The sequence below is a fragment of the Leopardus geoffroyi genome, chromosome B2 (assembly GCF_018350155.1).
Source record: "Leopardus geoffroyi isolate Oge1 chromosome B2, O.geoffroyi_Oge1_pat1.0, whole genome shotgun sequence".
NCBI classification, from domain to species: Eukaryota; Metazoa; Chordata; class Mammalia; order Carnivora; family Felidae; genus Leopardus; species Leopardus geoffroyi.
Genome location: NC_059332.1, coordinates 87,145,660 through 87,168,388, shown reverse-complemented (window position 1 = coordinate 87,168,388; position 22,729 = coordinate 87,145,660). Strand labels below are relative to the sequence as shown.

The following is a 22,729-nucleotide window of genomic DNA, read 5'->3' as shown; positions in this document are numbered from 1 at the left end:
AACTGCCTGGTTCTTTATTTCTGGTTCCACCTACTTCCTAACAGAACTCAGCAGTATACTCAGAGAATATTTGCTTCCATCCTGGTGTGTTCTTTGTTTACCATTCTTTTCCAATTAGAATCTCTAGATGTGTAGTCAGAGTCTAATCTAGGCAAAGAATATGGATTTTGTGTGATACATCATTTCTTTCCTCTCTTAGTTTTCCATTTAATTTCTTAATGAGAGGAAAGGTAGGGGTGAAGGTAGGGGTGAAGTTTTCCATTTAATTTCTTAATGAGAGGAAAGGTAGGGGTGAAGGGAGGGAGGTTTTGGGGCCATGTGAAAATATTTTTTTTTTTTTTTTTTTTTTTTGGCTAAGAGTGTGGCAAATATCACAAAGTACAGTGGTGTGAGACCTTTTTTCCTTTTAGTAGAGCCTCTGGCCCAGAATAGGAGAGAGATGCTCAGTTAGTCAAGATAAGAGCTCTCCTTTCTCCTTTCTTGTAGACTTACACTTTGTTCAAGACAGAAGCAGACAGTCTGAGTAAGGCCAATATTTCAAATTCTCACCTGTTTATATTCTGCTCTGTCAGTTATGAATTTGCTAGAACACTTGGGTTATTCTATTAGTCCTCTCCTGGTCTTTCCCAGTAGCCATTTATGTGTTGACTTTGCTCGTTAAGGTACAGAGGAGTACTAGAGTAGTAATTGTTTCAAGTTGGTGCTCCTCAACTCTTCTCAGTAGTCTGGGCTCAGTGGACTCCAGGCCAGCCTTCAGAGTGAGCTGGGACTGGGAGTGGTCAGAGGTCTCTGATGGGAGACCTGAGAAGTCTGAGCCAGGTCCTTGCTGTGCCCACCTGTTGAAAGGATCCATAATCTGGCTGGTTTGCTGCTCACCTTCTTCTCTATGGGTAAAGCGTGCTGCAAGTGGGTATTGCATTTTAAGCATCACGAGTACATAGCTTTGTGTTGGGCCTGGTAGGTTATAGAGAAGATAGGTGGTAGCCTGCATCCTCAAGGACTTTTATACAGGAAACGGGTAAAGAAAAGTGTGATACACTAATAAGATCAATGTTGGTTTAGTGTGAAAGAAACAACAACAACTACAAAACCAGAAATAAATAAAATTTTCAAGCTATTTGATAAATGGGTCAGAATAACATACCCATAAAATTCAAAAAAACCTACTAAGGGGTGGACTAGATTTTTAGTGATAGGTGGAGTCAGCTATCACCTTGGAAGAGATATTTTGACATACTACAAGACTCCTAGAAAATGTAGAGAGATGGCAGGCCTTTGAAGTTTTGCAGGAAACTTTCCCCTTTAGGGAAAGGACATACGTATCTTACCAAGGTGTAGAGAGTAGGTACTATTTATTGTTCACTCAGCATGTAGTTGAAAGCATGACATTCTGTGGAATGCAAAGGCAATTGAGGTCTCTGTGGGCTAGATTTTGACAGTGTGCTGGAGAGTTGATAGAGCCTTGGGGTAGGACAGTAGGGTGCCAGCTGGAGGTAAACTGCTCAGATGTTCTTTGGTAACAAAGATAAAGAAAAAAATAATAATTTGCCAGATCAATAGCTGTGTGCCACATGCCAGGGAATGTATTGATTTACTCCAGTAATGAAGTCACATCTGGTACAGCATCTGCTGTCTACAAAACCCATCTGTTTCTGTAAGGCCAGATAGGCAAGTTGAGTGTGGATGTGATAGGAAGGATCATCTTCATCCTTCCAGTCCTTGATGGTGATCCCAATTTTTGTATTCTCTACAGGAATGAAACCATCACAGCCCTTACATGTCAAGGAACCAGTAAGGGAATTTTCCCGCTACTGAATATGTCTGTTGCAACTCCATATTTCAGAAAATAATATAGGCATGAGTTATGGGATGAGTGGGAGTTGGAACTGAGCTCAAACGTCATTAATCACATGGTTTCCATAAGCCTCTACTCTGAATGGTGCAACACAGTACCATTTTGGGTCTCCAGAAATGAGTGCCAGTTCAGAGCCATATTCAGCAGTCCCACAAAATTCTGATTATTTCTCCTTTCTCAGTGTATAGTCACTCTGGTAATTGGCTGCAGGTTTTTTTTTTAATTTTTTTTTTCAACGTTTATTTATTTTTGGGACAGAGAGAGACAGAGCATGAACGGGGGAGGGGCAGAGAGAGAGAGGGAGACACAGAATCGGAAACAGGCTCCAGGCTCTGAGCCATCAGCCCAGAGCCCGACGCGGGGCTCGAACTCACGGACCGCGAGATCGTGACCTGGCTGAAGTCGGACGCTTAACCGACTGCGCCACCCAGGTGCCCCGGCTGCAGGTTTTTTGAGGAAGACTGGTAAGAAAATTTATAGTACAGATTGGGCTGTGTAGCAAGGTCCTTCCTGAAGGGGACCTGGCTTGTTTTTACTCAAGGGGCTCTAGGTCTGTGTACTGGCTCAAGTTTGGGAAATGATTGAGAGACTGCTAATTTCTTTCTTTCTTTTTTTAAAAATATTTATTTATTTATGACAGTGGGGATGGGTGGGGGGAGGAGCAGAGAGCGAAGAAGAGGAAAACAGAATCCCAAGCGGGGCTCAAACTCACAAACTGTGAGATCATGATCTGAACTGAAATCAGGAGTCAGATGCTTAACCTCCTGAGTTACCCAGGCACCCCAAGGGGCTGCTGCTTTCTATTTTATAGCCTTGATGCTTATACATATCAAGTAGGACTTGATAAGCTTCTAGTTATTTCTCTCTTAGAGACACCGTGATCAGACACCAATGATCCTGCAGGTCAGACTTAGCTTTTGCTCTGCTGCATTATGGTAACTGTGCTCACCTCATCTCTGGTTAAGTGCTCTCACCTAGCTCCTGCCACTCTAGGGTACTGCCATCCCCATTTAATTCAGGAACCCCGTTTCTTGGATGGCAGCATTGCCCATTGTCACTCTTGGTCTGCAAAGAATAGCTTTGATAGAGATTCAAGAATGCTAATGGTTCTCTCAATCAGTGAATCTCTTAAAGCCTTGGTGAAAGCAGTGCCCTCTAGATCCTACCAGGTGACACAGTTAGAGGTGGGTGAACAGGTATTATATGATAAATCCAGTCCAGCATTCCTATCTGCCCAAGTCTTTGGATAGCTTCTTCTATACCAAAGATGATAAGAGATCTCAATTTCATCTATTGTAAGTGACTTTTGGGACCAGCCTTCAGTTAATTAATTGAGCAAACTGTTAGAGCCATTATTAGTCAGCTGAGCTAACACAAAGAATCTTAGAATCTTTTTTTATTATGACCATATCTATAAATTTGATCTGATCTAATATATTCCTTCTGGCCTGACTCATTACCTTCAGAATCCTTTTTCATTCATATTCCCTGGTTTTTAACTGGAAAAGTCTTGCATTTCTTTCTTCTTCTTTTTTTTCAATGTTTATTTTGAGAGAGGGGAAGAGTGAGTGCACGTGCGAGCAGGAGAGGGTCAGAGAAAGGGGGGGAGAGAGAGAATCCCAAGCAGGCTCTGTGTTGTCAATGGAGGGCCCCATGTAGGCTCATTCTCACCAACTGTGAGGTCATGAGCTGAAAGATCAAGAGTCGGATGCTTAACCGACTGAGCCACCTAGGCAACCCTTGCATTTCTTTTTATGTAAGTGGTACTTCTTCCTAGGTCACACTTTGTGCTTCATCCTCTGGATTCTGCTTGGACTTTAGTCTGGTTGTAGGTACAGAAACGATAGAGGTGGTGGGGCAAGGGCTGTAGGAAGAGCAAAAGTCCCTTGCAAAGAACTACGTAAGGTGAGGCCCTTCCTCAGTGACTCTTCAGGCGACGAGAGACTAACCTCTTTATTTAAGGGGAGGAAAGGCCATTTCTGTTGGCCAGGAAGACCACAGAACAAGGTCCTCAGCTTCATCAAAATCCCCATGTACACCCATGTCACTATTCAGGCCCTGATTCCCTCCCAATCAGTGCGCTAATTTTAACGGAAGAAGACTATAAGATTGAGAATACAATTTACATTGTGATAGAGCCATCCACAGGATTGGACTTTGGTTTAGTTTTCAGAAATGTCATCTCTGGGGCTGTAGCAGATAGAAGTTACTTCCGTAGTGGTTAATAAAGCTTTTTGGTTCTTCATCTAATCCTTGTGTCTGAAATGTAAAGTTCTCGATTTACTTTCCACACCCCCCCACCCCTATCTTCCAGAAATGCAAATTCTGGGACCCACTGCAGACTACAGAATTAGTGACTCTGGGTGGGGTTCAGCAGTCTGTATTTTAACAGGTGCTCCAGGTGATTCTTATGAACCCTTACCTTTGAGAACCACCTGAACACCTTCAGAATTCTCAGAGAACTTTATTTTTATTGGAGAATTCTAAGCAAGGGCAATTAAGGGACAGAATAATGACTTATTCAAGCATCCAGGGACTCAAAATTTACCTCCCTTGTTTTTTAAATTAAAAAAAAATTTTATTAGAGAGAGAGGTGAAGGGGGTCAGAGGGAGAGAGGGAGAGAAACTTAAGCAGGCTTCATGCTTAGCATGGAGCCTGACGCCAGGCTCGATCCCACAACCCTGGGATCACAACCTGAGCTGAAATCAAGAGTCAGACGCCTAACCAGCTGAGCCACCCAGGCGCCCCAAAATTTACTTTCCTTGTGTTCTTCCTTCGAAAGCAATTGAGCAAACAGTTCCTGGGAAAGAAGGAAATAAAGGAAGCAGTGAAATGGAAGAAAAAGGGCCTAGGAAATGTGGAAGCCAAGAGCCAAAAGCAGAAAGGAGGGTTTCCAGGATGGTAATAAAAGGGTGTGTCTGCCTTCTGCATAGCAGATCTGGGAAGTAACCACTCCAGGGAGGGCTAGGAGGATGAAAGTATGACTCGGATATAAAAATGTAGTTGATAAATTTGGCCTTTCAGAATTAAATACTTGTAGGTATAGAATTTATCAGGTGGAACAGGTGAAAAAAATTATTGGTAGTTACTTCTAAAAATTGAAAATAAAAAATAAGTTAATTATTCTAGGAAATTCAAAATTTATATATGGAAGAAAAATATTCTACTGGTTTACTGACAGATATACTATTTATATAAATACATTAATGTTTATATTAATGTCTATTGTAATTCAAATTTTCAAATAAGATTTTGGTAGTATGAAGGGAGCAGAAATAAGTTGGAGTTACTATGACATCAAAATTGTCATCTATTCTAATAGGAAGTCAAGATTTAATATATAATATTGATAAATCAAAAGGTAGCAATTTCTTCATATTATTTAGATATATAAAGAATAAGTACTTGAAAAGCCTTTGAAATAATTAAAAATGGCTACTGCAAAAAATGGTAATGGATTGGTTAAGGGTGGTACAGGGCTCAACTGTCATTTAAAAAATCATTTGATTATTTAAAAATTATGTGCATATGTCACATAATTAAATATTAAAGTGAGAAAAGAAGAAATTCCTTAATCTCACAAAACAGTGCAAATGAACTTAATTTTCTAAATATGTATTGGGCTGTATGCAAAGCATAATAGAGGGAACTGAAATTAATAAAATCAGTCTATGCCTTCTAGAATATAATCTTTGCAGAGAATAAGGTAGCGGTAGCAGGTAAGACCAGAGAATACTACAACCTCCACTGTCCATTCTAGGCACTGATACCCCAGTAATTGTGGCATTCTGGCACAGTCCAAACGTAAAACACTTTACTCATATCATTAACCTAGTTACCCCAGTGTTGTTTCGTAGATCCCTTAAGAAGAAGGAAAGAATCATAAGTCCAATTACTTCTGCCTTATGTGAGTTTTACATGTGCACATTACATGTAGGGTGTGTATATATACACGTATGCACACATTTACACAGAGTTTTAAGTTTTTCTTATTTGGAAAATGTAGTAAGAGTTTCCCCTGATGGCAAATAAAGATAGATTAAACATTAGGACTCTTATGCAGATATTATCAAAATAAGCTAATTTTCTAGTTCTCATGTTGCTACTGTCCCATTTCCTTTGGAAATGTAAATTTTATTTTATTTTTTGGAAATGCATATTTTAACTGTACAACTTTTTTTAAAAATTTTTTTAACGTTTATTTATTTTTGAGACACAGAGAGACAGAGCGTGAATAGGGGAGGGGCAGAGAGAGGGAGACACAGAATCTGAAACAGGCTCCAGGCTCTGAGTTGTCAGCACAGAGCCCGACGCGGGGCTCAAACTCACGGACCGCGAGATCATGACCTGAGCCAAAGTTGGACGCTTAACCGACTGAGCCACCCAGGCGCCCCTGTACAACTTTTATTTAGGGGTGCCTGAGTGGCTCAGTCGGTTAAGCGTCCGACTTTAGCTCAGGTCGTGATCTCACGGATCCTAGGTATGAGCCCTGCACGGAGCTTTGTGCTGACAGCTCGGGCGGAGCCTGGAGCCAGCTACAGATTCTGTGTCTCCCTCTCTCTCTGCCCCTCCCCCACTCACGCTCTGTCTGTCTCTGCCTCTCAAAAATGAATAAACGTTAAAATTTTTTTAAACTTTTATTTGGTTTTGTATAAAATTACAAAGAAACTTCAGGTCACAATTGTATTTGATGAGGTGTCCTGAGAGGGAAGAATCTTTTAATTTTAACATAGTTACTATGATCATTCAAAGCTGCTGCTTTGCTTATTATGGTTCAAAGTAAGAAGAGGAAGAAGGCCAGAGAATATTTACATTCTGGTAAGCCAGAAGTACAGTGAATAAAGAACACTGTATAGATACCAGGGCAAAGGCATTATTAAGTCCATGCATGCTGTGTTCCTTGATATTTATAAATTCTGGTTCTTTTCCTTAATGTTTAACTATAAAATTGCCTTTAATTCCTTTGTAGATTCCTTATATATTAGAGAAATGGACCATTATATTTAATAGACACCAAAAAGCTGATGCAAAGTTCTATGTGCATGGGTTGGCTTGATAGTGGGTGGACTTCAGTATGCAAGGTGATTGGGCACCAAGGTAGCATTTTTCTTAGGGTGCCATCAAATGTTAGAATCTAGAGTTTTTTACTCTAGGGCTTTCTAATTATTGGAATCGACAAACCTTTTAGTCCTGCATGGGTAGCACATGCCAGGCTGCTGGTGCTTTGGGAACAGCACTTTGGGTGGAGAAGAAGGCGAGGTGCTCTTATGGAATGTGCAGCTATTCATGGAGTCTCTCTGTTTTCAGCCCTGCACTGATACTCTTAAGTTTATGCTTATCAGATTCAGTTGTGCCACAGACTTGTGCTGATGGAATGAGAGTGTGTGATTTCCTGTGGTTGCTCACAAGAGGGGAGACCTGGGCATGGAGTGGGGTTCTGGTGGCTCTGGAGATGGGTTTTCAGTCAGTTTAACAGTTTTCAGTGCCACCTACTTTCTGTAATCCTACCTTCCAATCCAGAGTTGCTCTGGAGATATGTCTACAGGGTGTGTCAGCTTCTTCTAAGCTTATTTCCCTGGAAGTATTGAGGATAAAGAGATCTCTGTTCTGTTCAGTCAGCTACCATGTTGCTATCTGCTTTTTGTCTTGAGACACTTTAAAAAAAATCCCTTATCTATTGGTGTATATTTCCTTCATACCTTTTGTCCTTTGGGCTGTACATTTTGTTTAGAAAATCCTTTACTGACATTTCAAGTATGATTTTGAGATGCAGGGTCTACGGTCAATCTGCAGTTAAAATTTTTTTTTTTAATGTTTATGTTTTGGAGGGGGAGGAGAGAGAGAGAGAGAGTGAGTGAGCGAGCGAGCCTGAGTGGGGCGAGGGGCAGAGAGAGAGGGAGACACAGAATCCCAAGCAGGCTCCAGGCTCTGAGCTGTCAACACAGAGTAAGATCATGACCTAGCTGCAGTCGGGCGCTTAACCAACTGAGCCACCCAAGTGCTCCATTGGTCTGCACTTTTTAACCAGAAGTCCAGGAACCACTTATTAATTTCTGCCTCTCTAGTGCCTGGTACATACAAGGTACTTGAATAAATATTTGATGAATGAATTTTTGAATTAAGTTAGAAGTTTTTATAGTAATGGGAGACTTTGATGGCAGAAAAATATTATGACTGTATATGTTTATATAACAACCTAAAAAGTATCTTCTAAATTGTGGTTCCTCTTTGGCTCCATTCCATTTTTTGTTTTTGTTCTTCAACATGGTCAAGGAGACCAAATGTTTTAAAGTGTGTCCATCAACAAAATAAAAAGGCAGCCTACTGAATGGGAGAAAATATTTACAAATCATATATCTGATGAGGAGTTAATATCCAAAATTCATAAAGAACTCCTATAATTCAACAGCAAAAAAAAAAAATCCTAATAAAAAGTGAGCAGAAGATCTGAATAGACATTTTCCCAAAGAAGACATACAGATAGCCAACAGGTAAATGAAAAGATGCTCAACTTCAGTAATCATCAAGAAAATGCAAACCAAAACCAGTGAGACATTACCTCACAGCTATTAGAATGGCTCTTATCAAAAAAGCAAGAAATAAGTATTGGTGAGGATGTGGAAAAAAAGGAACTGTCATGCACTATTGGTGGAAATCTAAATTGGTGCAGCTGCTATAGAAACAGTATGGAAATTTCTCAAGAAATTAAAAATAGAACTATCATATATTCAACCATTCCACTCTTGAGTATCTGAAGAAAACAAAAACATGAACTCAGAAAGATATATTCACCCCCATGTTCATTGCAGCCTTATTTACAATAACCAAGATATGGAAACAACTTAAGTGTCCATTGATGGATGAATGGATAAAGAAATCGTGGCATATATACACAATGGAATATTATCCATTTTTATCCATAAAAACAATGAAATCTCGCCATTTACAACAATATGATGGACCTCAAGGGCGTTATGCTAAGTGAAACCCATCAAAGACACATACTATATGACCTTTTAAATGGAATCTAAAACAAACAAAAAATAAGAAAAACCCCAATAACCAAGCTCGTAGATACAAGAGAACAAGATTGATGGTTGCCAGTGGTGGGGGATGGATGTGGGTTAAATTCATGAAGGGGGTCAAAAGGTACAAACTTCCAGTTATAAAATAAGTAAGTCGTGGTGATGTATAGTGTGGTGACTATAGTTAATGATACTGTATTGCATATTTGAAATTTGCTAAGAGAGTAGATCTTAAAAGTTCTTATCCCAAGGAAAAAATTTGGTAACTGTGTGGTGATGGATGTTAACTATATTGTGGTGATCATTTCTCAACATATACAAATATTGAATCATTATGTTGTGCAAATGAAATAAAGTTATATGTCAATTATATCTCAATAAGAAAAAATAAATAATAAATCATGTACTACTTCAGGATGGAAATATGTTTGTTTTACTTGGTCACACACAATTATAGCTATTACGTTAGGCTTAAGATATACATTTGTGGGGCGCCTGGTTGGCTCAGTCAGTTAAGCATAGAAGTCTTGATTTTGGCTCAGTTTGTGGGATTGAGCCCTGTGTCAGGCTCTGTGCCAACAGCATGGAGTTTGCTTGGGATTCTCTCTCTCTCTCTCTCTCTCTCTCTCTCTCTGCCCCTTCCTCCCCCACATGCTTGCTCTCTCTCTCTCTCAGAAATAAATAAACATAAAAAAGATACACATTTGCCTATTTATGGTTTTTCTTTAGAGATAGATGTATTGAAACTGATTTGTGTAGCAAATACAGTCTTTATTCTTATTTGTATGCATGTTTAGGCAATTTTATTTATTAATTATATTTAGGTAATTTTAAAAAGTTTTAATGTTTATTTTTGAGAGAGAGAGAGAGAGAGGGAGGGAATGGGGGAGGGGCAGAGAGAGAGGGAGACACAGGATCCGAAATAGACTCCAGGCTCTGAGCTATCAGCATAGAGCTTGATGCAGGGCTCAAACTCACAAACTGTGAGATCATGATCTGAGCCAAGTCACATGCTTAACTGACTGAGCCACCCAAGCGCCACTATATTTAGGTAGTTTTTAAAGAGACTTATGGTGATTATATTGTAAAGCTTTCCAGCTGCCACTGCTCCCTACACATTGGACCTTTGTAGTTAATAAAGTTTGAAAGTTACTGGATTAGTGTGGTCTCTTATTCAGATGTATTTTGCATTTGAAAGTGACTATGTGAAGATGGATAAAAACCTAATAGGGACAAAGAACTTAAGCTATAAAAGTGAGAATAAATAAATTAATATTTTGAACAGATTAGTATTCTCTTTATTCATAAAGGCAGCCCTAGACAATGAAGAGGGGTAGATACAAGTATGGTAGAGAGCCTGTGAGTTGGGTCCAGTGCTGGATCTTGGTCTTGCAAGTGGGGTGCCTCCACCCCTCATACCCCAAGAAGTAAGTGAGTTTTTTTGCATTTTCACTTAAAACTGATGTCTTAATTCTAAGTTCAGATAATGAAAAAATTACAGTGTTGTTTTAAACTTCTGTGCATTTATTTTTTCCCCCCCAATATTGGAGATTTATTAAAAGAATCTACTCAGGAATACAAAGAGAGTCCTTTCTATTAAAAAGGTTACCTCCCCAGTAAAGAAAGAAGAGCCCATACCACAAAAGTAGGTTAGATAGTAGGTTAAGAAAGTCCCTTATAGAAAATTCTAGGGTTACAGAAATTGATAAGAAGTTGGGGGTAAGGATAAAAGAAAGGTGATAAGAAACTTTTTGGAACAAGAGAACCATATATCTTAGTAACTTTTCTGTAGTAGATTTCTTCACACTGGAATGTTTTTCTGGTCATCTCCTTTAGAATCCCCATTTTATTATTTGTTTGACATATTTTATCAAGTTGCTAACACCTAGCCAGGTCTGTTTTAGGGAGAAGAAATTGAGAAGATTATATAAACCAGAAATTAAAAGATGGAAATGGATGGGCATGGGCAAGAAGAGGGACTATGAGAAGAAAAGAGAGCTTTAGAAAAAAAAAGTCTTAAAAATATGACCAAGACTTTTAATGTATAATTTTCTTCTCTTCTTGAATAACTTCTCCAGTATGGTTGGTGTTGGGATTTCTGAGAAGAAGCACACACAAAAATAGAAAGCCAGGAAACTTATTATAGACCTTCATAGAAAATAACCTAGTACCTATAGGGGGTTAGAACAAAAGTGTGTGATTATCATGCGTTAAATAGAAACTGAGTTCAGTATTCTTTGCCAAATAGTTTTTGTGTTATTGTAAAAATGGAATATGAACTTGTACCAAAGAGTTATTAAGAAAAATATTAGTAATCTCAGGAGAACCAGATACTAAAATCTCTATTAATAGCGACTGTGGAAAGGCCATGCTGCTATTGGAAATTTAAAAGAAAAATTAACTGGAAGGTTGTAACTTTTGCTTTTGAGGCAGTAATACACTTTGATTCTCTTCACTTTCACTTTATTTATAAATGTCATGAAAATTCCATCATGGTTGACAAATGTAAAACAACAACAATATTTTAGTGCTGACTAGGCTAAGAGACTTAGGTATTTTTCACGGTTTAAAAGAGTGGTATTTCATGATGAAGGTAAGAAGTTAAATGTTATTTACAAAGCCCATTTCTCATTTACTTTTTGTATTTTGGGCTTGTTTGCAGGGAAAAGGTCTCCTTTGGAAGATGGAACTCTGTCCGTTTTCCAGAATGTGTTTCCAAGTCCATCAGTGAAACATGATACTGCTGCTGTGTGTTGAAATGCTTGAAGAACGCCCACATCTCTGCCAGCGCCTTCCATCCTGCTGAAACCATGGTCTTCTCTGCAGTGTTGACTGCGTCCCATACTGGGGCAACAAACACAACATTTGTAGTCTATGAAAACACTTACATGAACATTACGGTCCCTCCGCCATTCCAACATCACGGCGTTGGTCCATTGCTCAGATACAGTGTGGAAACCATGGCTCCCACTGGGATCAGTTCCTTGACAGTGAATAGCACAACTGTAACCCCAACACCAGCAGTTTTTAAGAGCCTAAACTTGCCTCTCCAGATCATTCTTTCTGCTATAATGATATTTATTCTGTTTGTATCTTTTCTTGGGAACTTGGTTGTTTGTTTGATGGTTTACCAAAAAGCTGCCATGCGCTCTGCAATTAACATTCTCCTTGCCAGCCTGGCCTTTGCAGACATGTTGCTTGCAGTGCTGAACATGCCCTTTGCCTTGGTAACTATTCTTACTACAAGATGGATTTTTGGGAAATTCTTCTGTAGGGTATCTGCTATGTTTTTCTGGTTGTTTGTGATAGAGGGAGTAGCCATCCTGCTTATCATTAGCATTGATAGGTTCCTTATTATAGTCCAGAGGCAGGATAAACTAAATCCATATAGGGCAAAGATTCTAATTGCTGTTTCTTGGACGGCTTCCTTTTGTATAGCTTTTCCTTTGGCTGTAGGAAACCCTGACCTGCAGATCCCTTCTCGAGCCCCCCAGTGTGTGTTTGGGTATACAACCAATCCAGGTTATCAAGCTTATGTGATTTTGATTACTCTAGTTTCTTTCTTCATACCCTTCCTGGTGATACTGTATTCATTTATGGGCATACTCAACACCCTTCGGCACAATGCCTTGAGGATCCATAGCTACCCCGAGGGGATATGCCTCAGCCAGGCCAGCAAACTGGGTCTCATGAGTCTACAGAGACCCTTCCAGATGAGCATTGACATGGGCTTTAAAACACGTGCCTTCACCACCATTTTGATTCTCTTTGCTGTCTTCATCATCTGCTGGGCCCCGTTCACCACTTACAGCCTTGTGGCAACGTTCAGTGAGCACTTTTACTATAAGCACAACTTTTTTGAGATTAGCACCTGGCTACTCTGGCTCTGCTACCTCAAGTCTGCATTGAACCCACTGATTTACTACTGGAGGATTAAGAAATTCCATGACGCCTGCCTGGACATGATGCCTAAATCCTTCAAGTTTTTGCCGCGTCTTCCCGGCCACACAAGGAGAAGAATCCGTCCCAGTGCTGTCTATGTGTGTGGGGAACACCGAACAGTGGTGTGAATATTGGAACTGCCTAACATTTTGGGTGATGGTTGTTCTTTATCGGACTTTGAGTTTTCTCTCACATGGGTTCTCCAAGTATATTTCATTGTTTTTTATAGGGTGTGTGTGTGTGTGTGTGTGTGTGTGTGTGTGTGTGCAGTGTAAAGAAAGAATGGTGGTTAGTTATAATTCTGTTACCGAGGATACACAATAGGGAAATGATCACAAATGTTACCTCCAAGGTTCAAGAGAAATCCTTGATTTAGTGTGAGGAGATGGTTTTTTGTTTCTTTGATTGATTTTGTTTTTGAAGCAGGAATCAGGATTGTGCTTATTGAGCCTGCAGTTACATTGAATTGTAGGTGTTTTGTATGCTGCTAAGGTATGCTTAATTGAGTTTATCGGGTTTTTTTCTGGAAGACATTGCTGCTTTTTGCCATCACATTGGAGCCAAAACCACCTATGTCTCAGTAGATAAATACTTACTTTTATTAAAAAAAAAATAACCCAAGGGGGTTAGTGACATTTTAAAGGTCATTAATATTTACTTTGGTGCACTTTAAGAAATAATGTACAAACTGATTTAGTCATGTTTTTCAGAATTGTTTTTATACATGTTGTGCTTTAGGGAACATTGCAGTATCATTTCTAGGAAGATAGTTTTTAAAAAAATGTTTTATCTGCATGTCCAGTTTTAAAGGAGAGAACATAAAAATGTAGACATTTTTCTAAGCACGATAGTGATTCTTTGGAGCAAATAGGGCAAAGTCGAGGAGACAGAGCATCCCTGCTAATTTAAATGGGATTGAGTTGAGTGGGCTGGTGTTTCCTTTACTCAAGAATTCTCACAGAGTCTAGTGGGGAGAAGGACTTCCCATTTATTGGACGCCTACCATCTTCCAGGCACTGTGCATTATTTTATCCTCACAGCATCCTGTGAGGTGGGTAGTATTTTCTTTCTTTTTTGCGAAGAAAGCAAGTCTCAGAGAGACTAAAATCCTGCCCAAGGTTAATGGTAGAGCTGGACTCCAAAATACCTGTCTGAATCCTGAGACTCCTGTTCTGTGCCACATAGATATATCATTCTGGTTTATTATTTCATAGTCAAGAAGGAACTCTGGGTATCATGTAATTTTTTTAGACTAAAACCTTCCTTTTAAAAATAGCTTCACTTTTTTTTTTATTACCCAAAGGAAATGTGGAAACATTGCAGTAAGTGTGGAAGATACAAAAAAAATCATTCACAATCACCCTTGGAATTTAAAGATCTCAGATAAATAAGGCTATAAAGAAATAAGGTGATTTTTTTTTTTTCAAAACAAGTGACTGACAATTATGGAGAAGTTAAATACAGCTGTGTGGAAGTCTTGGCCTTGCAGCTTCAGAGGTTTCCAGTTGTCCAGCTGTTTCTAAATATTCTGGGCGGAACAGCATTACTGCCCTGGGGTTTGCCCACAGCAGGGCTGGAATTTGTGAATATGCTCAAAAGTGTGTCTCCCACAAAGAGGCAAAGATAAGCCCTGGTCTGAGCATAGAGCAAGTTCTAATAGGGCAGATCTGGGGTTTCAAACTATTTTTCTCTTGCCAAAGACCTGCCCCTCTGAGCTGTCAGCACAGAGCCCAATGCAGGGCTCAAACTCACAAACCGAGAGATCATGACCTGAGCTGAAGTCGGATGTTTAACCAGTTGAACCACCCAGGCGCCCCTCATGGGCTTTATAAATAGCTAAGTTAATCATTTTTGGATTTTTATAGCATCTTTTTGGAATCTTAGTGCTTTGTGAGCCAGTGGGGAAAAAGCCTCTGTTTCTTCAGTTTTACAACCACAGAGCTGGATTAAATGAATCGTGCCCAACTTTAATGTGCTTTTTTTCCACATGAGGGAGAGTAGAGATTTGTGAAGAGCCCAGCTGATGTCAGCATCAGTCTTTGGCCTCCAGTATTACTTCTTTACATTTTATTTATTATCTGTCTCTTAAAATGGAATGTCTACTGAATGTCTGAAGAGCCTATAGCACAGTATCAGGAATTAGGACTTGGGAAGGTTCCATCACAAAGGACTTGGGGAACCCTGCTCTTAAGACAGTTGTAATGGTATTAGAACTCATTTTCCAGTTAAAGAACTCTTTTGGTTCTCAAAGCATATTATTCAGCATGTTGTTTTGGGATCAGCTTCTGCTGATAATCACCTACCTCTTTGGTTTCTAATTTATATTATTCACAGATTAAAATTGTTTTGTCCACTAGGGATCTTACAGAACATAAACACTGTAGTAGATACGTAGAAGCACATGGAAGTGAATCATGCTTTCCATTTTCAATATAAACTGGATTTCAAGCAGATATTAATAAGTATATTTGGCTTTCTCTAAGGAAAGTCAGCATGATCTGTATTCATCTTACATTGGCAGTAGGTCTCGAGACTCCTTTTGTGATAGGAGTTGAAACTGAGCTTTGCTTTCTTTGTCCTTGTTTTTTTATGAGCCACCCTTGGGTACTTTTATGCTGCCTGGTGGGCAGAGCATCATTTGGTGGGAGCATGGAGCGCTTGCTGAGATGCTTGGTGTTTGGGAAAGAAGACCATGTGGGGCCTTAGTGAGAACTCAGCAACAACACTGAACAGCGGTTCTCTTCACACTGGATACTCTTGATCAGAGGACAGTTTACAAATCATTTTGAATGTTTTTGTTACGTATACATTTTGAAAGCTTTAAACAAAAAGTACTCTGGTATACCTTTGAAAAATTTAGGTGCAGAATCCTATGTTGCCTATTTCCCTGTGTTTCCTTGAGGGAAAAAAAAAAGTATCACTACTAATTATCGCCGCTGACTGACATAATCAGAAATGTTTTTGTTTTCATTTTCCTTCTGGCTAATAAGTAAAGAGGCGTGAAAGAGACAATGAGATATTTGTGGTCAAGAGAAAGAGACAAAAGAAATCCTCAGTAGTCTGGAGTAGGGATATTCAAACTTTAATACGAATTTGTGTCTATTCCCAGGGGAGCTTGTTAACACTACAGATGCTTGGGTTCCCCTGAGGGTCTGGGGGTGGGGCCCAGGGATAAACGCTTTTATTTTATTGAGCGCTCAGTTGGATCCTGATGCACATCCCTGGGTTCCTGATTCTGATGCTGGTGCTTCAAGAAGCACTCCTGTTGAAAATATATGCATTTTAATATTGCCTGTTTTATGTTTGCGTTGGAAGCCATTATCTCCTAGTGTATGGGTAATTCACATTGAGGGGACAGTCTATGCATCATTGTGCTTCATTTTCTGCCATATGCATTAGTGCTGGATCTCGCCAGTGTTAGCCACACCTTCTCTCAGCTGGCAAATTCTGGTAAACCATATTGTTTCACGGTAGAGGAAAGAGAGTGACTTAATATTTAAAAGTCATGAATTTCAAGAGTCTGGTTCCTCTAATATTTTCTTTTCTTCTAGAGAGATGTCTTTATTGTATATAATCTCCAGAAGAGTATGAGGGGAGTGTAAAGACTCATCTAATTATTGCTCTGCTTATGCCAGTTGTGTTCAATGGAAGCATGAAGAAAATAAAATAACCTTTTTAATATATGTATTTTGGTTGCTGACAAAGATAATTTGTTCCTAATCTTTGCTTTTGTTTACATGAAAATATTTATGTATATATCACAGAAAAAATTTTACCTTCTTGACATTTTATTCTACCATGAATTTTAAGTTTAAAGGACTGCTTAATTCAAATTTATTTTCACAACCATAGTTCTGCTAAACAGCCTTCTTTGAAAACTCAATTTTTAAATAATAAAAATATCAAAGCACATGTTTGTTATTTCAGGTAAATGGTAATACATTTCTTAGCTATATATTGGTACTAGTCCTTTGTAATTAAAATTAATTTATTTTACAAAGCCCCTGACCTATATGAAAAAAAAAAAAAACTTTGAATTTTGGGTTGTAATTCAAAAATAAAAACTATGGTTATTTGTGCATATTGTTATTACAACCAGGAAAAGAGCTCCCAATAAGAAGATGAGTAAATATTTAACATTTCTAAAAGTGGAGTTTTTAAAAAAGGACTACTTCATCTTATCTTAGAAAAATTTGTCATGAATAATACTTTCGGTTAAATTAAAATCTGAGTTGAGTTTCAAACCCTGCTTCCTTTGGGTTTTTATTTTCAAATTAGCTCTCAAAGCCTGTGTGTATATAATTATATTCTAGTTTTAGAAGTTCTCAGAGAAGTTAAAGATGAAATGAAACTTGGCAAAAGACCACTGATATTAAGAACCAGTTTTAAGGAATTCTCTCTAGGAGAATTATGAAAGTTTTACTGCTGAATTATTTAAAATTGGATTGTCACTTGGCAAAGCAATGACAATGTCTGCTCTTATTTTGACAAAATGATTTCAGACTGCACTTCCATTTCTAAAACCTAAGGCCTTTCTAAGATCCACTTTTAAATCGATAAGAAATATCAATTATTTGTACATGAGTTTCAACTTCTTGCCAATTAGACATAAGGGTTTTATTTTCTCTTGTTTTTCCACTCATGAAATAGCTGAATATATTTCTTTTTAACTTATAAAAGAAGATTGTCATTGAATCTACATTTGACAGTTTTTTTTTTTTTCTGAAATAGAAAGATACAGTGGAGTAGAGGAACACATTGAATTAAAAACATTTTTGGGGTGACTGGGTGGCTTAGTTGGTTGAGCAGCTGACTTTGGCTCAGGTCATGACTTCACTGTGAGTTGGAGCTCTGCTTCTGGCTCCCAGCTGTGAGCTCGGAGCCTGCTTTTGATCCTCTGTACCCCTCCCTCTCTGCCCTTCCCAGAAAACCCACGCACTTTATTTCTCTGAAAAATAAATTCTAAAAAAAACCCCACACACAAAAAGACATTTTCATATCTACCATGAAAATGAAAAGATCATTTCACATCTACGGTGAACCCCACTCAACTCATACATAATAAAGAGAACCTTTAGGAGCAATGTAGATATCAAGGTGCAGTCAATTAGATTTAATACAAAAAGAAAAAAAACAAAAATTTTATGGCTATGTCAGTTAGCATTTAACCAAAGAAGTAAAATTAGTGTAAGATATTTCTTAAGAGATTTATTTTAAGAATTGGCTTATGTGATTGTAGAGCTGGCTAGAACAAATCTGAAATCCCAAAGGCAGGCCATCAGAGAGGGCAAACGAAATCACAGGTACTAGCTGAAGCTGTTGCCCATAGGTAGAACTTTTTCTTCCTCAGAGAAGCCTCATTCTGCTTTGAAGGCCCTTCAACTGATTGAATCAGGCCCACCCAGATCATCTAGGATATTCTCTTAGTTAATAATGGGCTTTAATCGCATCTACAAAATATCTTCACAACACTTAGTGTTTGATGGGTTAACTGGAGACTGTAGCCTAGACAAATTGATACATCAAAAGACCATTATAATGGTGAAATCCAAATTTAAGATGTAATAAAATCCTCCTATGATGCTACACTGCTAGTCTAAAAAATTTAATACATGTTGAGGTTAGTAAAATGACCAAGATAAGCTTGTTGCAGAGGGTGGAGTACACATTCTGACTGCATTTTATTCAAATCACGATCATGGGACACCATATTTACCTCTGGTTTTCACTGTATCTATTTTGAAACTTCCCAAAAGGGAATAACAATTGGTCAGAAGATTATGTAAGCCAACTTCCTTTTATGTAAGCTTCCACGTTTGTGATGATGTCTTTTTAAAGAATTTAAAAGCACTTCTAGCCATATAAACACTTAACATAAAATTATGCTAATAGTAATAATGTTGAGTGCCATTTTTGGCCACTCCTATCAAAATACATCATATCTATTTGAATTCACAGTATTTTCTCCTTTATCCAACAGATGAAACTATGTTGCCAGGAGATTAATTTTTTGAGGCATAGCTTGGATTCATAGCTTTGGCCTAATGCCGAAGTTCATCTTTTTCTACGCCACCTTGCTCCTATTATTCTCTGATAACAGAACTGAGTCCTTACTGAGAAGAGCTTACACCTAATACTGGATGGTGACTGCATGCACTGGATAATAACAGCAGCAAAACCTATACACCAAGTTGTGGATATTAACAGAAAACGTAGATTGGTTTATTCTTGGTTTTAAGTTGTTAACTCTATTTTGCTACATCAGAAAAGAGACTGGTAAGCTGACTGGGCTCCTGGCAGCCTCGGGCACACCATCTCTCATGACAGAGAACCTTTATGGACCTTGCTGACTGTGACAGAAATTTTGGGGACACTTAGACACCCAGACACTTCCCTTAAATTGCATAGATCCCAGAATCCCTTTTGGAAAGGCTTTTACCCTGGTGCACACTTGAGGTTCCATTATGTGCTGACTTGTCTAAAGTACCAGGGTTTATCTATAGACTGGGGGTGAAGAGGTGAAGGTGATGAAATCAAGAGCTCTGGAGTCCCTGAGCGAGCTTTGACGATCCTGTTGTGTCACTAGATCTCTTTCAGCCCCACATAAGATGGCAGTGTTTTAAGACATCCATTAACGCATGATTGGTATGGTAATTAGAATTGTTTAATCAACTAAATTCTTGTACTGAAAAAGATACTGTACCAAAAGCCCATTACTATAGTTTGTTATATATTTATGAAAACGTGTTTTTTTTTTTCAATGTTTATTTTTGAGAGAGAGACAGAGCACAGCAGGGTCGGGGGGAGAGAGAGAGGGAGACACAGAATCCGAAGCAGGCTCCAGGCTCCCAGCTGTCAGCGCAGAGCCTTACGGGAGGCTCAAACTCATGAACAGCTAACTAGAACATGACCTGAACTGAAGTTGGATGCTTAATTGACTGAGCCACCCAGGTGCCCCTGAAAAGATGTTTTAAATGGTGTAATTTATCTTATTGACCACCTGTGACAGTACCTCTATTAGAGGTTGGCAAATACACTGTAACCTAATAAACAGATGAAGAAACAGTTTTAGAGCAACTAGGTGACTTGCCCAAATTCCCATAGCAATTAGGACGTACAGCTGGGATTCAAAGCCAGCTGATAGCTCCCAACTGTAGAGCTCCTTCCACTTTGAGTCTGTGAGATTTCACTGTTATGGACAGGAGGGCTGAACAGGAAGGTTGCAAGGTTTGGAAAAAACAGCGATCAAGTAAGCAGAGGCCAGATACGTGGTCCTGCAAGATACCTTAATCGAATAGCTGCATTTTTATTAGTAGAAAAGAGAATAATAGAATGTTTACATTTTAAAGAAATACATTTTGTTTGTTTTGTTTTGTTTTTAGTTCATCACCCAAACTTTACCACTAAAAAGCAGTTGAGCTCATGGACAAACGAACACAGGCAGGTCAATGTGACGAGGCCAGGAATGGCTGCTTCCCAGTGTGTGGGCCAGCAGTTTGTTCTCAGTGTGAATTTAAACCTTGGAGGGGACTAAGCTGGGTCTACATACCCCAACCTTGCTCTGGTAAGTATTGCTGTCGCTTCTGCCCCTCTGGACCTATGCTGGAAGAACTTTACCTTCGCAGATGCTGGGGATTCCTTGGGAAACTGTCAGTAGCTGGGGAATTTCCTTCTGCCTTCACCTCCTCTTGCAGGACACTCATCTGAGGAACAGGGCAGCTAGCTGTAATTGGCACAGAAAGACACTTCTCTCTGACAGGAAGAAAGATGGTGTTTTCTTGTACGACTTCCCCAAAGGTATTTATAGTCTCAAACGTTAGATGGCAAGACATCACAATGTCATGTTCATCTCTTTGGAGGCTACTATTGCTAAGCAATGGGTTCTATTTGATCTCTTGAGGGCAAAAGGCTTGTACCAAGATGCAGTGACAACCAAACCCAAAACCATAGCAAAAAAAGAGAGCAGCTCAGTCTTGACTTCCAGCCCTAACTTTCCCCCTTGAGTTCATATGTTTCTTTCCTGCTAGACACTGAGCTCTCTGAGGACAGAGCACTGTGCTTGTTTATTGTTTCCCCAGCACCTGACATGGTGGCTCACGAAGGGTAGTGGTTTCCAAAAGTCTGGAAATGGACCTTTTAATAATAGGATCTTGGTGGTAAAAATCATAATGGAATTACCCAAAACCAAACAGGTTCTAAGTGGCAAGAGCTGAGACCAGCACCTCGGTCTTCAGTCTCCAAATCCAGTGACCAGCCCACTATATAAACCTTTCTTGACTGAGGGGAGAAGCATCTGGGGGTTTTCAGGTACAGCATCTAGGATACTTTGAGGGATGATTGTAGAGTGCATAGGGCTGCTAAATTTTTATTTGCTAAACCTGGCAACCCTAAGTGTAGTGCACATATGTATACAAGTTTTTGACCCTGTGATGTGCGAATCATGTCACGGAGGACATCTTCTGTTCCTTTTATTTGTAAGGCGATCTGTGACTACATCTTGTGATCTTGACTAAATATGCTGGGGCTCAGGCTTCAAAGGGAGGGAGGAGGACATGACTCATGGTGCATCTGAGGAGCACAGATACAGATGGACTGATAACAGCAAGTAAAAGGTATGTTTCTGTAACCATTTTTGCATATCTGTTTGTTGGTAAGTGAATGATGATGGTGATATGGACAAGATGTATTCAGTGACCACCTCCATCAGGGAGATTTTGGTTTGGGCAAAGTTTTCTATTGTTGGAATTAGACATCCATATGTTGAATGCCATTTGAACACTTGCAAAAGAAATTCAGAGTTTGAATCACTTTTACCATAGTTTTGGCAGGACTGGGAACACATTTTTTTTTTTTTTTTCAGCTGTTCTTCCTGATGGGAGCTATAAATAGTTTTGGGGAAGTATATAATTATCTCAAAGTAGAAGCTAAAGATAAAAAGCTGCTTAAGATTTTAAAGGAACATTTAATGGTTATTATTATGTAACATTTATTAAGTATGCACACTGTGATCATTGTCTTTGCCAGGAAGAAACTTGGAATAAAAGTCAACCCAAGATGTGACATGTATAAATAGACCAAAAGGTATATTAATATGGTGCCAGAACAATGGGTTGTTTCAATAAAAAAATAATTTAGGAGTACAAAAAGGGCAGCCAAATACAGTGTCATACAAAGAAATGAAGAAAATTTGTATTTAGTAACAGATCTTTAAAAATATTGGCAATTTAAAACAAAGATGGATAGTCACATGAAAACAGGTAACATTAATGGTGCATGCATGGGGGAGTACTATGTTTTTGGCAGTTAGCTTAGACTTTTATATATAAAATGGGTTTACTTATTCTGTTCGATGAATAAACACTAAAAGATTTAAATACTAAATAAAGACTCATTGTTGGCTGAAGCAAGGTAAGTGTTATAAATAATGACTTGGGACACCTGGCTGGCTCAGTTGCTAGAGCATGTGATTCTTAATGTCATGAGTTCAAGTCTTATGTTGGGTATGGGTCTTACTTAAAATTAAGTAAATAAATAAATGGATAAGACTTCAGGCATCGGCTCCTGGCTAAGACTGTTATTGCTGTTTAATGCCCACAGAAAGCTCACAACCAAATAATTGTATTAATATAGCCATCATTTATTTGATGCCTGCTAGATGATATAAGTACTATATCTGTATATGTGTGTGTGTATATATATATATATATGTATATATATATATATATAGTCTCTAATTCTTATAATTAATTCTACAATATAGATATTATCATTCTGTAAGACCTTCAAAACTCCAAGTGGTTAATTGAAGTTTAAGAGGCCACAGGACCTGTAGAGATATAAGAATTCAAACCCACATCTGCATGGACACTGATATTCAGGTTTTTTTCATGTTGCAACACCATCTAT

General features: G+C 38.7%; 1 protein-coding gene across 3 annotated transcripts in view; it reads left to right on the top strand.

Moving 5' to 3' along the window:
- GPR63 (G protein-coupled receptor 63) overlaps nucleotides 1-16,733 on the top strand; it is a 52,947-nt gene extending 36,214 nt beyond the window's left edge. For 2 of the 3 annotated variants that reach the window (XM_045499076.1, XM_045499075.1), the window contains exon 3: nucleotides 11,544-11,687. Coding sequence is in view for 1 of the 3 variants with exons in the window: in XM_045499073.1 (XP_045355029.1) it covers nucleotides 11,692-12,951 (1,260 nt within the window). In the remaining 2 variants the exon portion in view is untranslated. Of the gene's footprint in view, nucleotides 1-1,929; nucleotides 1,940-11,543 lie in introns of those variants that run through there. The other variant, XM_045499073.1, reaches the window with a different exon arrangement.
- The last annotated feature ends 5,996 nt before the right edge of the window (nucleotides 16,734-22,729 follow it).